The sequence below is a fragment of the Clytia hemisphaerica genome, unplaced genomic scaffold (genome assembly GCF_902728285.1).
Source record: "Clytia hemisphaerica strain Z4C2 unplaced genomic scaffold, Clytia hemisphaerica genome assembly, whole genome shotgun sequence".
Taxonomy (NCBI): domain Eukaryota; kingdom Metazoa; phylum Cnidaria; class Hydrozoa; order Leptothecata; family Clytiidae; genus Clytia; species Clytia hemisphaerica.
This window is the reverse complement of record NW_027103272.1, coordinates 233,796-249,639: the sequence shown is the minus strand read 5'-3', so window position 1 is coordinate 249,639 and position 15,844 is coordinate 233,796. Positions and strand designations below refer to the sequence as shown.

At 35.4% G+C, this 15,844-nt stretch overlaps 1 protein-coding gene across 2 annotated transcripts; it reads left to right on the top strand.

Moving 5' to 3' along the window:
• Positions 1 to 701: 701 nt before the first annotated feature.
• Positions 702 to 15,244, top strand: LOC136801937 (dual adapter for phosphotyrosine and 3-phosphotyrosine and 3-phosphoinositide-like). 2 transcript variants are annotated; one of them, XM_067058637.1, is made up of 8 exons: positions 702 to 902; positions 1,926 to 2,188; positions 2,637 to 2,764; positions 3,981 to 4,028; positions 5,638 to 5,700; positions 9,215 to 9,300; positions 13,079 to 13,166; positions 14,755 to 15,242. In XM_067058637.1, exons 1-8 carry the CDS (start codon positions 811 to 813, stop codon positions 14,773 to 14,775), a joined length of 789 nt encoding a protein of 262 aa, XP_066914738.1. In that variant the 5' UTR covers positions 702 to 810; the 3' UTR covers positions 14,776 to 15,242. The 2 variants fall into 2 exon arrangements, with proteins under 2 accessions (XP_066914738.1, XP_066914745.1); XM_067058644.1 differs by lacking the exon at positions 3,981 to 4,028 and having other exon boundaries at positions 14,755 to 15,244.
• The last annotated feature ends 600 nt before the right edge of the window (positions 15,245 to 15,844 follow it).

The following is a 15,844-nucleotide window of genomic DNA, read 5'->3' as shown; positions in this document are numbered from 1 at the left end:
AGTAGATAATTACAGTGTCATAAAAATCTGCTCTCCTACGCAAACTTTGCGCCCCTCTTGGCTACACTACTGCTTTCCCTTGTTCTAGGAATTTAGAAATGATTTTGGTATCTCTGTGCATGTATAATTCAGTGTGACAAAAGTTAACAATCGAGTACAATTTGAACAATCCTTAATTATACGTCACAAGCCCAGGCTCGTGATATCATATTTTTTCTATTTTGGTGACGTCATCAGAGGCCCAGAACCGTGAAAAAATTTGCCAGTTTTCAACTACGACAAATGCCTCATAACTCCCTCATGAAATTTCTGATCCAACGAGGGGTCAAGGTCCTTTTAACTCCTTTTCAAACTTGAGATATCGTATTAAAGTTTTTCAAAAATCCAGTGACATCATAGGGTCCTTTTACCACTAGTAAAAAGCATCGGTCAATAGTCCTTTTCATAAATTACGTCACGAACATCACTTGCCTCGTTTAGAAACTATTGCCATGGTGATTAACTCCCAGCGGATTTCATTAAAATTACTTTCTATTCATAAAAAAATCATTTAATGTCTCAAGAGACATAATCACCATGGTAATTGTTTGAAAACGAGGCAAGTGATGTTCGTGACGTAATTTATGAAAACGTCTATTCGCAAATTTCGAATTTTTGCCGTCGAAGGGTGATACCCTAAATAATTTTGTAATCTATATCATTTCAGTGAAGATAGAAAATGTAAAATTGAAAAAAATGTCAAGATTTGAAGCCGGCCAATGGAAATTGAAAAATTATTAGAGCCACTCGTTGAATAACTTTTAAATAAAGATGGGTTTGGGTTATGAAGATGTTGTGTTTAATCAGGAAATTACAGAGCGTAGAAGATCTAAAAGCAATGCTTGCGCTCTCGAAGAAATCAGGTAGGTTATAATATTTTCTAAATTATTTTGGAGTTTATTGAAACGGTGGAAGTTTATCACGATTGCTTCGTTTGCGAGATTTACGTTTGACTTGCTTGGCGATTCTTCTCCCATCATCAGCAAGAGGCAAGATGGAGGACTTTTTCTCCATTATTTGTACTAAGGCCTTCTGATTACACATACGTAGCTAAACCATAGGCGGTTTTAGGCTATGTTGAACTTATCAGTGGAAGAGATTTGTAGTTGTAATTTCATTCTCAATTAATGAGCGTTGCACTCCTTCGCATGTTTCCGACGAACTTGCTCTATTGTCTTAAATCCGCCAGTGGCTAAACGGTAAATCTCGAAATCCAAACCATGATAGACTTCCAATATACTATTTTCCTTGAGAAAATAGGTCTGAGTACTTTGGTTACCTGATAACCTTTGATGTCTTAATAACTTTATTACTGGTTGATTTAAATTCAGTATACAATATCTGGCAAAAAATGTTCGTAAGACTACGGTTATTCGAAGCTCCAAGCTAGGGGAAGAGATTCAGGTCGAACAGCAAGTATTTCAAATAACTAAAACAACATTTTTTCCGCAGGTTTAAATAACCGAGGTAGTTTTTGTGTTGAGTAAGCAAATCCAAGAAAAAGCCATCTAAATTCGGAAACTAAAATTATCGAGAATGGGCTGTTCCATTAAAAAATCATACATGGGGTGGACGACCCTTTTAATGTGTGGATACCTCTGGAAAATGGCAAAATTGCAAAGATACCCTTGCCATACCTTAAAGTGAATGTGGACGAACTATAATCAGTCTTTTACCCCTTGGGAATTTTAGAATAACTTTTTACCCCCTTGGAAAAATGAAAAAACATCCCCTGGAAATTTTTCTTGGATTGCCCTCTGGAAATCTTCGTCTACCCAAGGGGGTAATGTAGGTATGGATGTAAAATGGAGTCATCCGGAGTAGCAATAAGCCAAATCAGACCAAAGTTAGGTGAATAATAAAACCCACTATTATATTGTTTACAGTTGGTACCATGGTGATATGCAACGTACGGCAGCCGAAATCCTCCTCCTATCTGACGGGATCTTAGAAGGAACATACCTCTTACGTAAAAGTCGCCGTCATGATGATTACGCCGTATCGGTTCGTTGCGAAGGCTCCGTTAAACACTTTATGTTGTCGTTTAGCGGGAAGGCACAATCGTATATTTTTGGGAATGCTTCTTTTTACACGATACAAGAACTGTTAGATCATTTTGAATCATGTCCAATTTTGTCAAGGGATAATGGTACGGATAAGATTTTGTTTTGTTGCATTACAATTGATGCTTTCTAATTCGATTTTCAAGGGGAACTGGATTTTCATCGAATAATAGATCACACGGTCTTACAGCAAGACTTGCTAAATTAAAAAAATAAAATCGAAGCTAAAGTTTAAATTGATTTTTCAACCATCCATCCATTTACTTATTTATCCATTCATTTATTTATCCATTCATTTACCCACTGATTTATTCATTCATTCATCCATCCATCTATACATCTACCCATTCACTCATTCGTTCATTCGCTCCATTCATTCATTTATACATTCGTTCATTCATTCATTCATTCTTTCACTCCTTCATTCATTTATTCGTTCGTTCGTTCGTTCGTTCGTTCGCTCGTTCTTTCATTCACTCATTCATTCATTCATTCATTCATTCATTCATTCATTCATTCATTCATTCATTGTAGATGTTCCAGTAACATTGATCAACCCTTTGAACGTTGATTTGGACAATGAACCAGATGATTATATGGAGCCAGTCGAACACATTGAAGGTGGTGCAAATCTTTTCAAAAAACAAGAAGTCACTCCCCATGTAAGAGTTTCTTGTTGTATTGGGCTTTTCCAGAAATAGTCCGTGCCCCCTGTTGAGGATATCGGATATCCAGGGGATTAAATATCTACAAGGGAGCGGATATTTCGATACTTCCAAAAATCAATATCCTCAACAGTGGGGGTAAAAGACTTTTCTGGAAAAGCCCCTTTCTTTGACCCACATTAGGCTCTAGTTAGCTTTACAAAGTATCAAAAGTGGTGGAAAGGCTCTTCAAAAAACAAGGAATCACATTTAGGAGCTTTTGGTTGATTTTGTTAGACCCACATTTGGAATATTGAATGTGGTTCAAACCATTCCCAAAATGGACATTGAACATCTTCCTGGTCTAGAAGTCGAGTTCTTTTGATTTTCAATGCTGATGTTGTGTTGCCCATCCAAAATCCTTGTAATAGAGTAGTTCATAAAATTGGGTAGAGGCCAGGGCAAACCGGGCCAACATTTCATTCAATATTTGAAAAGAAATGATGAAATGTTGGATGACAAACTAACTAAAAACGCTGATGGCGAACAAACCGGTCCAACATTTTATCTAACATTCGAAAAGTGGCATGTTTGATGAAATATTGGACTGGTTTGCCCTGGCCATAAGTCGTTGCAGTGGAATGGAAATGTGACGTCACTCAGCAAATCGACGGTAAGACTGCTCTTCGGTATTGATCACGTGACCAAATAAAATTAAATTTAACGTTTTTGCTTGAATTTCCTGACCAGGTAGATATACATTGACATTATTCAAAATAAGACCTCGACGTAGATACTGGCTCAGCTTCAGGCCTTTCATTACAGTAGGTCTTGCAATTCCTGCATTAATAACACGCATGTGTAATTTGTCGTTCTTCTAAACCACAAACAGTTAATTCCCGTGATAAACAAAGAGGAATGAATCTGTAGGGGTGGTACAGTCACTTTCGGTCGTGGTTGTGGACAGCGAAATATGATACTACTTTTAGTAATGCAGGATTCGTTAGATAGACCCCCTCTTAGCTGTCCGTGGTGCTTTATGTTCGTGTTTGAAGAAACAGCGCTTTTCCAATTAAAGTTAATTTTAGAAGAAACTGCTTCTTGTAGCTATAAGTACGAAGTACCATATGCATTGCATTACGAACAAGCATTCAACTAAGGTTATTATGGGCCTTGCAGCTTTGGGTTCTTGTTTATTTAGACTATGATAATTTGTCCTGTATTATCTTTTCAGTCTGGTTCAAAATCTGGTTATCTACATAAAAGAGGTGCCATCAGGACTGTAAGTAAACATTCTAGGTCTGCAGATGACTTGGTTCATAATATTGAATGATTTTACTGTGTTAAGGAAACATACGAGTTATAGAAGTTCGAATAATGGAGACTCCAATATTGGCTAAACACTTTCAAAAGCCGGTCAAACATGTTCCAAAAAGTACTGCGATAGCAGAAACTCGGCCTTTCAAAACCGGAATACTATTTATTTTTTGTCAAATACCGAAATACCGGATTATCAGCAACCTCTCACTTATAGGATCCCAAAAAGCAGGAACTTTTAGTATCACTGATAGCCTAATGAAAATCCTGGAGGTTGTTTCTCAATCCCATCAAAGCAAAGTGTTTTAATCAATCTGAGTTTTTTTAAGTGGTACCCTTATGGTACCGCTACTCGATGTGAGTGGAGCGCTGGCAGCGTATGACGTAAGGGCAACTTTTATAACTTCTTTTTTCACTTTCGAAAAAACTCTGATCAAAGATGGCGGGTATAGCTTTGTCAAGAGTGTATACAGGTCATTGGTTAGTACAAAAAACTATAAACCGTATTGTATAAGGGTTTCGAAGCAATATATAAAAAACTGTCCGACATGTTGAAGGGAAATTACTTTTGTATACGGTACTTGTTTTCCCACGTGCTGGTGCGTAACTTACTTAGTTTCTCTTTTTAATTATCCATGTAGGTGTTAGTATAAAGCTTACATAAAAATGAAATTATTTCTACCCCGGAAAACGTGTAACACGTGGTAGAGAAATTATCGAATGAGACAGTACCCAGCTGGCACACAACGTTGTTTCAACGTTCATCAAACGTTATATGGACGTTGTGAACGTTAGATAGACGTTGAAACAACGTTGTGTGTCAGCTGGGTACTGCCTCCATTGATTTCAAAGCCTCGAAAGGGCAAGACTTGAAACTCTTGGATGTGAAATTGAAGCCACTTATTCCCCCTTCCCAAAACGCGTGACCCGCGTGCTTTTCAAGTATCATAATCTCTGCTGTGATGCAATTTGTATGGTACAGGCCAAACCATAAACCATCCACGCTGCCACGCTTTTTTATTGCTCAATCAAAAGATGCAATAACAATGAAGATTCTAAATTAGAATTTGATTCGTATTTTGCGGTTTCTACATACAGACAGATGCCAAATTATCTTTAAAAATTAAATGATTAAATAAATACCCTATTCTGATATGATGACTCTTTTTGAATGACCGTGCATAAGAGCTTCTTTCTTAGAACTCTAAGATGGATTTTTTTACGCACTTTTTAATGATAAGGTCCATCTTTGCCCCAAAATTTCAGAAACTATTATTTTCTTCAACTCTGTCCTAGATCTTGAAATAAAATAGAAAATTTATTTTTTATCTTCCAATTTTTAGATCTTGTCATAGCTGTTGCTAAAGAAAACATTAGTTCTTGAATTTCTGCCCCTGGGAAAGATCGGTTTTTGATAATTGGTCCCTGACGTAAAAATTCATCATTCTATCCCTGGCCTTTAAAATGCCTACTGATGTAGAGATCAGATTGATTTCTGCCATGTTCTAAAAGTTGGAAGAGGGAAGTTTTCAACCAAGGAAATGAAATTTCATCATTTTTTTCTTATATCATAGAATTGGAAAAGACGATGGTTTACTGTCGACAAAAAATCATTGAAATATTTTGATAATAGAAGGGTAAGTACAGTGTCGAGCTCTCCATAATTCAAACACGCACGGGGAACACAAAGTTGTTCGACTTAAGAAAAATCTTTTTCAAAATGAAATATTTGGAAAGTATTTTCTGGAAGCAGTTGCTATTCTTATTAAAGTCAGACGACATTGTGCTCCAAAACTGTAAAAAATTAAAATATCAAAATTGCCCAACCTATTTTCAGATTTTCCTTTTTATTACGCTAAGGCTATAAGAGGCAGAGTATTTCATTAACGACGCCTGCTAGGTTTCGGTATCGGTATAAATTCAACGTCATCTTTGTACCTACTTGGGTTGGGCGGGTTGAGTAATTTTCTATTTCGAAATACGTGACTCGTATCCTTTGGTCCTTTCTCTCAACATATCTAATTCATGGTTCGTACCGTTTCAGTGTCTTCTGTTATTACATCCTGGACCAAATAGCTGATTGGTTGTAAAGTGACGTAGAATTAGTCAATACGTCACTTTCAACCAATCAGCTGTTAGGTCTGTGAAAGACATTGCAATGTTGGTGCATATCATGAATAGCAAGGTTTAATTATCGATGGATAAATCATGACTGCGGACGAATTTTATCTACACTCTCAGTTTTAAAGGTCTTTATTAAAACCTTTTGGGTGTATCAGGTAACGATCCGTTATCGCAGAACGTTTTGGGTCTTGTTCTAAATCAGACCTTAAGGTCTTGATTTTAATAAGACCTTTATCGCGCCCAATAGAGACTATTCTAGATCCCGAAAGAGACTTCAAGGGTTCTGATTCTATTATACCTAAAAGGTCTTATTTTAAACGAGACCTTTCGAAAAAAGTCCGTTATCGCAGAACGTTTAGGGTCTTGTTCTAAATCAGACCTTTAGCGCGCCCAATAGAGACTATTCTAGATCCCGAAAGAGACTTCAAGGGTTCTGATTTTATCATACCTAAAAGGTCTTATTTTAAACGAGACCTTTTGAAAAAAGTCCGTTATCGCAGAACGTTTGGGGTCTTGTTCAAAATTAGACCATATTAGTGCCTAAAAGAAACTATGTTTAGTACTCGTTTTTGAAGGTCTGTAATTTTCAAAAGACTAAATTGCCGAAACAAAACCTAACAATAATTAAGAGAAGAAGAGAATAAAAATACTCAAGAATTTCAATCTAAAAGATATATTATACCCAATAGGATTTCTAGATATTTTTCTAACAAATATCCATTATATTATGTATATAATAGTTCTTTGATATCGAAACGTACAAGAGATGTATTGTACGTGTCCAGTTTGTTCATGATAATGATGATGATTCACGACAAAGTCTAGCTGTTTATGTAAGTACGACTGTAAACGAGATTGTCAAACAGACGTCCGTGTCCAAGAGTTGAAAATTGAATAGACGTTTGTTGGTGACGGTGACACAAAACTTTAATGAACTGGATAGTTGCGTGCTAACATGAAAGCTGGATAGTTGCGTGCTAAAAAATTCAAGAGAAGTGAGATAAAGATCACAAAACTGGTTTTTAGGCCTAAAATGTCATTTAGAAAATTTGAAAAATTCTTTACTTTTGATCCAGCTCTTCAAAGTTTTCAAGAAAAAAAACAAAACAAATTGGGCAAAGATATATTCAATTCTTACCTCAGCAGAGAGTCGATTTTGTACTACTTTAAACAAACGTTTAGAAAATGTGATGGTGGGATTTACAGCGACAGTGACATGGGCTCACATGATGTTGGGTTAGATTCTCGTTAATGTCGAAGCTGAAAAAAATAATATAATAAAAGATTTAAAACGAATATTGCACAAAAAATAAAAACACCCCTGTCTCAGTGCCCCGGTAGAACTTTTTCCCTCAGTGGGGATGAAAATTTCTATTAAAAAGGCAATGGGGATAGAAAATCTATTGTTTCCAGCTCGAAAATTCCAGTGGGGATGGTTTTGGAGTGCAATTTTTTACATTCAGTTTTCAATGGGGATAAAATCATAGAGCAATTTCGCAGTGGGGTTGAAATTGTAGGATAATTTTTCCACCGGGGACGATTTTTTGGCCTATTTTTCCACCGGGGTGGGGGGTCCACCGGGTCTTCGACACAGGGGTGTATAAAATAAAATTTCGTAAAAGCCTAGCTAGTAGGATCAATAAATACAAGCACAAAATTCGATCGAGCGTCGCCAAAACTTTCCATGGGTGTATTTGCAACAATATAGCTCCATGTTTGTGGAAGAAAAAAGGATTCATCCGATCAAAAGATATATAGCTCCAGTTGACAAAAAAAGGATTTTAAGAAATTTTATTACGTGAAGATTGTGTTACTTACCTTTTTTTCTTTTTGCTCTTCAGACCGTCTTCACCCTTTTGGCTCCAAAATTGTTTTGATTTTATTTTTGAACTTTTCGAATTTCGAACGACGTTCGAAACATTCGAAAATTCGAAAGAAGTCGTTACACTGCTCTAGATTTTTTAAAGCGCGCGAAATCGAGACCTTTAGAGGTCTTCATAAAAGCCCTTTTTATCGTGTCTATTGGATGTTCACTATCGTGTCTATTGAAAAGGCTTGTAAATGGCAGACCTAAAAAGGTCTTGTTTCAAACCAGTGAGCCTTTAGAAGTCTTGAAGGAGACCTTTTTGGCGACCTTTTACAGCGCGCGAAATTGAGACCTTTAGAGGTCTCCATAAAAGCCCTTTTATCTTGTCTATCGGATGTTCACTATCGTGTCTATTGAAAAGGCTTGTATCAGGCAGACCTAAGAAGGTCTTGTTTCAAACGCGTGATTGAGACCTTTAGAAGTGTTGAATAAGACCGTTTCCAAGAACAGACCATGAAGGTCTTATTTCGAAAATACAAAGGAGACCTCTTTGGTGTATAGAACAAGACCTTGCTTGAATGGAAACCTTGCAAGGTCTCAATCGGCCACACAAGAGTTTCAATTCAGACCTTTCGTGATATACTGACATCTAAGTAAAAATTAGACCGGCTAAGGTCTCAAAACTAAACCTAAAAGGTTTGAATTCAGACTGATAAGGTCTTTCTTCAAATTAGCATCTAAAAGGTCTCATATAAAACCCTAAAAACTGAGAGTGTAGCCTCCGTCCGCCACAGTATTTTTCTACATGATAACCGGAAAGGTAGACTTTCCCCGCGTAGTATACCCGCTTTGCTTTGCATCTAGAAGCTAAGTTGATTTCGCCCGTCGTCATGAATTATCTAGCGGTATAACCTCGATAATACACGTATTTTTTATGAGTACATCCAAAATTTTTTAAGTCTTGGGATGTTCTTAACTTTTTGAGTTTTAAGCTTAAAAATGTTCTTAACATGTTCTTATTTTCGCCATTTTTTGAGTGTTTTTGTCTATTTTCCTAAGAAATTGGGTGTTTTAGAGCTCACAAAGCCTTAAAATGTTCTTAACTTGTTCTTGACATTTTGGTCGTCGAAGCCTTTTATGTTCTTATATAGATTGTTCTTATAAAAAGAACGTGTATCTTTATATCGGTCCGTTACCATAATGTGTGCTTCGTTCATTAGACGGAGAAACCGATCAGAGATTTGGATATTTCGACGGCAACGAGTGTCGAAAAAGTCGTCATCGATCAAAAACGAAATTCTTTTCAGTAAGTTTTGAATATATTCTTGTCGTGTATATACACAATATTATTTTTTCCATTTCGAAGCTCTAAGTATGGAATATCTGCTACGTTGGAATTACAGAGGTTCTCAATTTCGAGCTAGAATTAATACTTGTTTGAAAGACGTAATACATGAGTGTTCTTAACTTTTTGAGTTTTAAGGCTAACAATGTTCTTAACATGTTTATATTTTACCAATTTTTTATGTATTTTTGTTCATTTTCATATGAAATTGGCTGTTTTCGAGTCCGCGAAGCCTTAAAATGTTCTTAAATTGTTCTTAATATTTTGGCCATCGAAGCCTTATGTTCTTGTGAAAAAGACGTGTGTTATTAGTTATGTGTCTTGATATAGATTAACATCGCTCCTTTTAACATGTGTTGCGTTTTTTTATAAGAACAATAACATAATAACACGCGGCTTATTTTGAACAAAGAACATAGCCTCCGATCTCAGAAACGGTTAAGAAAGTGCTGATGTCAACAAAGGGATAAATTAAGTATTATTTAGAGCATTCAAGCATAAGCATCGCCGTGCCTCAGCCAAAATTTACTGATTCTTATAAAAAATGTATGTGACCTTATAGCATTATCTCAATGCTGTAAGTGTGACCTTATAGCAGCTTCTTAATGCTGTAAGATGAACCCACTCCAAGCAATGAAGTCCCCTCAAAATTGTTTTGTTCTTTTATCTTTTTTCTATCGTATGAAATACAAAACCACTGTCAAGCCTCCTGGAAAATTCACGATGAATTAATTGTATCTTTTGCGTTTTAGTTTTTTCTTGGACTGACTGCTTTTAGTTTCGAACTTGATAATTCAAGTTGAATGATATTTCTAAATGGAGGAACAGAAATACAAGGGAGTTGAGTGTTATATAATTTCTGCGATTGATGTATAGATTGTAGATCTTACAGCGGATTTACGAAAATTTTAGGGTATCTGTTGCATATTTTACAATTGTTTTTTTATTTTTATTTTTTTAGTCTGTGTCGTCGACTTTCACGATTTTACTGAAAATATTTAACGTACTTACGACTAACTATCGATGAGTTTGCTCCACATTCAAATGAAAATATTATTGCTGAAAATGCAACTGTTCAATAAAATCCCTGCCAAAATATGAGCCAGCTTGGTTTTGAACTTACTTCAAAGTGGCTGTTACCACCGCAGCACTATCTGAATTTTTGCGATTTTGCTGGATTTGATTGTCGAGCGAACTTTTGGAAAGCTACCTGTAATTACAATACGTTTAGATGTAGATTGCACGCATGCCCAGAATTAATATTGATTTTGGGGATGTGCACCCTGTGTAAAATTCTCGTCCGAGAGTTACCGCAATTTCCAACCAATCCATTAACCTCTAGCCATTCAAATTTTTAAATAAAATTTAATGAAATTTAAAGATCTCTCTTATAAAACTTACTAATCTACTAATCAAGCTAATTAAGTTTCTAAAACTAAAAAAAAAGAGACGGGGTTAACTCTCGGACGGGGATTTTATACCCGTTGCGCATCCCCTATATCAAAACATATCAGAGGAGATGCGTGCAGCCTAGTTTAGATGTGGCCTTCGTCGAGCAGCAATTTTGTTGCCATATACTATATGAATGAATGATATCATGTTGATAAGCAAATTCGTTCTTTTAAATGCAATCAAATATCACCAGTCTGTTTTCTTTAGTTTCACAGTAATTGCTTTAAATTATCGACCTTGTGTACTCTATATGCTCAGTCAGTACACATGTATTTTTTCTCTGTTGTTATTAAATTGAGATTATAGCACGCATTTTTGTTATGCGTGTTTTCTCATCTTATGCTCTTGTCGTTATATGCTCTTGTAGATTTGATTGACAAATCTTATCATCTTATCTCATTATATTTTCATATGATGACGAGTTGCCATCAAAATATTTTGCTGTCGAGTTTGTGTTCGTCATAATGATAATAAAACTTTTACGACGTTTTTGTTTTTTATGTTTGTTTTGAGTGTTGGATTTTTGTTAGATTTTAGCTTTTCTACTTTCATTTTTGTAAATTTCGTGTTCAGTTTCTCTTTCTTGTCAGTCGTCTGCTTCAGGCTCATTTAGGTTCATCTAAAGATAAAATTTCCGACTAGAAACTCGAAGAATCTTGGTGAATTTGTTGTATAAAATCGATTTTCCATTTTAAAAATTTACTTATGATATTTCTGTTGAATAGAGAGGTGTCTACCTTGGTTTAGAAAAGGCTTTCTAAACATTTGTTATTGTATGAGAAAGATTCTTATTAACTTTTTCACTGGACTGTGTACTCTAAATATTACCCCAATATTGGGTGATTATATTAGAGCAATTCTTCTTCTTCTTTCGATAACTATAAATATTTTCAAAATTAAATAAAGGGGGGGTCCTAACAAGAACGAGGGAATAGGGTCTGAACATTTTTCGAAAACTAATAAACGAGGGAGACGTTTACAATCCCACTGCTTGCAAATTATATGTATTACGTATATGTTACGTATTATGTTGAAACAAGGAAGTTTGAATTTTCTTTTGGTTGAAATTTAGATATTAAGAAAATCTTGTTAGTTTTTTTAAGTGTAATTCAGAAATTTCGGTTACTTTCGTTTTCGATTTGAAATTTAGTTTCCCTGTTTGGTTGAATTCTCTAAAAAAGCGTCGGTGTTTGAGCTCACATTACTTCGTTTCCAATTTCTCATTTTGTTCGTAGGTATATGGAAGATGATGGCACAGATTTAAGCACTGACCTTTATATACCCTGGACCAAGTTTCTCAATCCCGGCAGTGCAAAATCTTTGATCGGAGTTTTTTTGAAAAGTGGTACCCTAATGGTGGGACTACTCAATGGCGGTGTAAATGCATCGAGAGCTACTTTCCCTCAAATATTTTTGTTGATGTAGCGCCATTTGACGTTAATTTTTAACATTGCAATGGCTTCTTGTCGTGTACCAATTCCAAAAAAACTTCAATCAAAGATGGCGGATATAGCTTGGTCCAGGGATATATAAAAGTCAGTGTATTTAAGTCAGATTATAATATTGAGGAGAATCTGTCTAAATACAATTGTTACTAAGTTCCTTATTAGAAGAGTGGCAATTTTTTTTCCGGCCTTATTATGTGGACAGACAAAATCGAACCCCTCAACTTTGAGTGACAATGATACTGTTTTCTTCATCTCTCCTGCTGGCATTTATAGAGGTTTTTTCAAACGTCATTTATTATTTGGGTAACATGGACGCCCGGACGTAATTTGGTAGTTGTTTCGAGGTTCTGTGCCAGCTCGCGATTTATATACGTTTATTTATAAGAGCATAGACTTTGTTGATTTGTTGATGGCCAAAATATTAAGCACAATTTAAGAACAATTTTTAAAGGCTTTGCGGACTTTAAAACACCAAAGTTCTTGAGAAATTGCACAAAAATACTCAGAAAAAGAACATTTTAAGGGCTTTTTGGCTTAAAACTAAAAAACTAAGAACATCCAAAGGACGTATTTATAAAAAAAAACGTGTATACTATATTTGAGACCCCAGTACTCATCTATTTAATGTAAACTGCTATAATCCTCACCCAATTGGTTTAGAGAGAGCATCGGTGTAGTTACGGTAACCTTTAAAATGGACGTTAGAAAGTCGTTGCTATGACGTTACCTATTGCCTCGTACTTTATAAAATAGTTTAAAAATAAATCTTTGCCTGGGGGTCTGTAGTTTAGACTTCTTAGTTTAGTAAAATATCTTTGTTGATTCATGTTTCAATTTAGATTGGTGTTTCCACACCGGACATTTTATTTCTATACCAGCACTGCTAATGAAGCAAAGGATTGGATAACCTTCTTTCAATGGAAAATTGTAAGTATAAATTCATTCAGCCATGATTGTAGAAGTCATTGTTTAACCATTGAAATTCATGTAGTATCAGGCCCGTAGCAACCGGGGGCACATAAGCATTTACCCCCCAAAAATCTTTTCCAAAAGTTGGTAGCTTTAAAAAATCATGTATTAATAATGGCTTCATTTTTAACATAATTCTTTAATTAGATGCGTTTTCCAGCAATCTAGACCCCTTAAATTGCAAAATTTCTTCCCTCGGGCCAAGGCCCTCGGTTTATATTTCTCACTTTGCCCCCCTCAAAATGAAAATGCTTCCTACGGGCCTGTAGTAAAGACCATTGAGTTTAAAGCCGAATGCAAGAGAAAGTGAAGCCTTTTAAGACTTGTGCCGCTTTTGTGATGACAGATTGAATCTAACGTTGTTTTTTTTCACGCGACGCATTTTTCGAAACATGGTGACAGATTTTATTTTCAATACGGTGTTTGTGTAAAAATGCACGTGGGTCACGCTTTTTGGATGGAGAATCCTCCTCTTCTAAATTCAATGGTATAGACGTGGAATATAGTGTACAAGGCACAAAAGAACATTGCAAAATAGTTTGCTTTGAAGGTCGCAAAGGGCTTTTCCATAGATTTTCTATACAGGGGGTTGGACAAACCTTTTCAAGGCACAAGATTCTTGGAAATGTGTAGATACCCCCTGAAAATGTTCGTCCTGGGGGGCTGGGCCCCTGTATGGTTATAAAATAGAATGGCCCAATAATGAACCACGATATGATAACCTTTGATGTGTAGTTAGTTAGATGGTAGATATTTTACGGTGCCGTAGGAAGCATTTTCTTATTGGGGGGACGAAGTATAGTGACACTGCGAGGGCCAACCATGGTTTGGCCCGAGGGGGGGGGGGATTTTGAAAAATTTAAGCTCTAGATTGCTTGAAAATGCACTCAAAACAAAACGCTTTCAAGAAAAAACAAGAAAAACTTTGCATTTTGCAAAATACCCATTTTTGAAAAAATTATTTGCTACGGCACTGTTTTAGATGGTAAAATTTCCAAGAAAAATTTGTTATTATTAAAATGTCATGTTGTAATAGCAATCAAAGAGGAAAAAGTAACGAGATTTATGATTTCATGATTTAGCGATTCTTCTACACTCAAATGCATCGGTTTTTAAGCAAAAAGCGGATCTATCTAATCAAACAAAGGAGTAGAAAGTCGCAAATTTTGAAGAAAGGGAATTATTTGTGGTTTGAAGATTTAGACAAGTATGATAGGTATGGTTTTGTAAAACGCGGAAATAACGCGGAAATAGTTTTGAATGATTGAAATGCATTCAGAGATAGTATATTGATAGTTTAGTAATAGTTTTCAGATAATTTTATTGATCTTTAAAACATTTTTCTTTTGAATTAAACTATGATAAAAACTTACCTGTCCTCGCTGACCTGTCACCTTTAACCTGTAACCTACGTTTTACAACCAGCAACATGCGATCGGAAAACGAGATACAATAATATTGGAAAGATATTTTTAAGAGGTGGTATTTAATTCAAAATGGAAACAACGTTCGTGTTTAAAAATTTGATTCTTTTGCTTATTCATAGGATTTCTATAACAAAAGATGATATTCAAAGGTGATTTATTGAATCTTCAGTAACGAATCAAGGCAAGTTTACGATGCTGGAGATGTATCTGAGGATGTCTACCAGGGTTGCTACGTCTGCCAGAAATATTTGTAGGTTTAAGTCTGCAATTAGCATACCTGTTTGAAAGAAATCTTGACTTTAATGGAAAAAGTCCTGAATGAAGGTAAACTTTGTGGATATTTCTGGATATTTTGGCCGAAATAGAAAAAAACTCTGAATTAAAACCTCTTAATATTTGCTGAGACTCGATGATCTTCTTGTCTTTTTGGCAATTTACCTAAATACAAATTACCTTGGCGTATGAAGATTAGCCTTGAATTAGTATGTAATAGAATTACTTTATATAAAGTAACTTATCGGGGAAGACTTCGTCGTGGAAAATTTTCGTCGGGGAAAATTTCCGTCGGGGAAAAATATTCGTCACTTGCTGGTAGTTGGTAAACGCATTAAGGCCGGAGAAAATTTTTGTCGGGGAAAAATATTCGTCACTTGGTCAAAATCTCATCACTTTTCACCGACGAAGTTTTCCCCAATAAGGTACGAGAGTATTTTATAAAATTTTTACTCCCGGTAAGTTTTTTTTTTAAAGCGGCGATCATCGAAAATCTTTAGGCTGACGATGTTCTTATGATACTCTTATTTTCTCCAAAATATCAGCCTGAATGTTCTTATAAACTGGGTGCTCATAAAAAACGTGTAAATTAGGCAAAATAATTTTTGCAAAAGAAACGTTTATTTCCCCAAATTTTAATGAGCAGGAAAGAATGAGAAAAATATTTACATGTGGAGCTTATTGGTAATCCAAAAATATTGTTCTCTTACAAAGGCAGCTCCGCAAGAAAATGAGCATTTGGCTGAAAAAATGTAAATAGTTCTTTTGCTTTTCCTTTGGCAACCAAAATGTCAAAGTTTTTTCTTATAATCTTTTAAATTCTCACAATGAAGTAATTTTTAAATCACAGAATGTTTTTTATGACACAATCTTCACAAAAAGCAGTCATTTACTTGTAAATAATAATTTTTATAAAATGATTTTCATATTTTGATA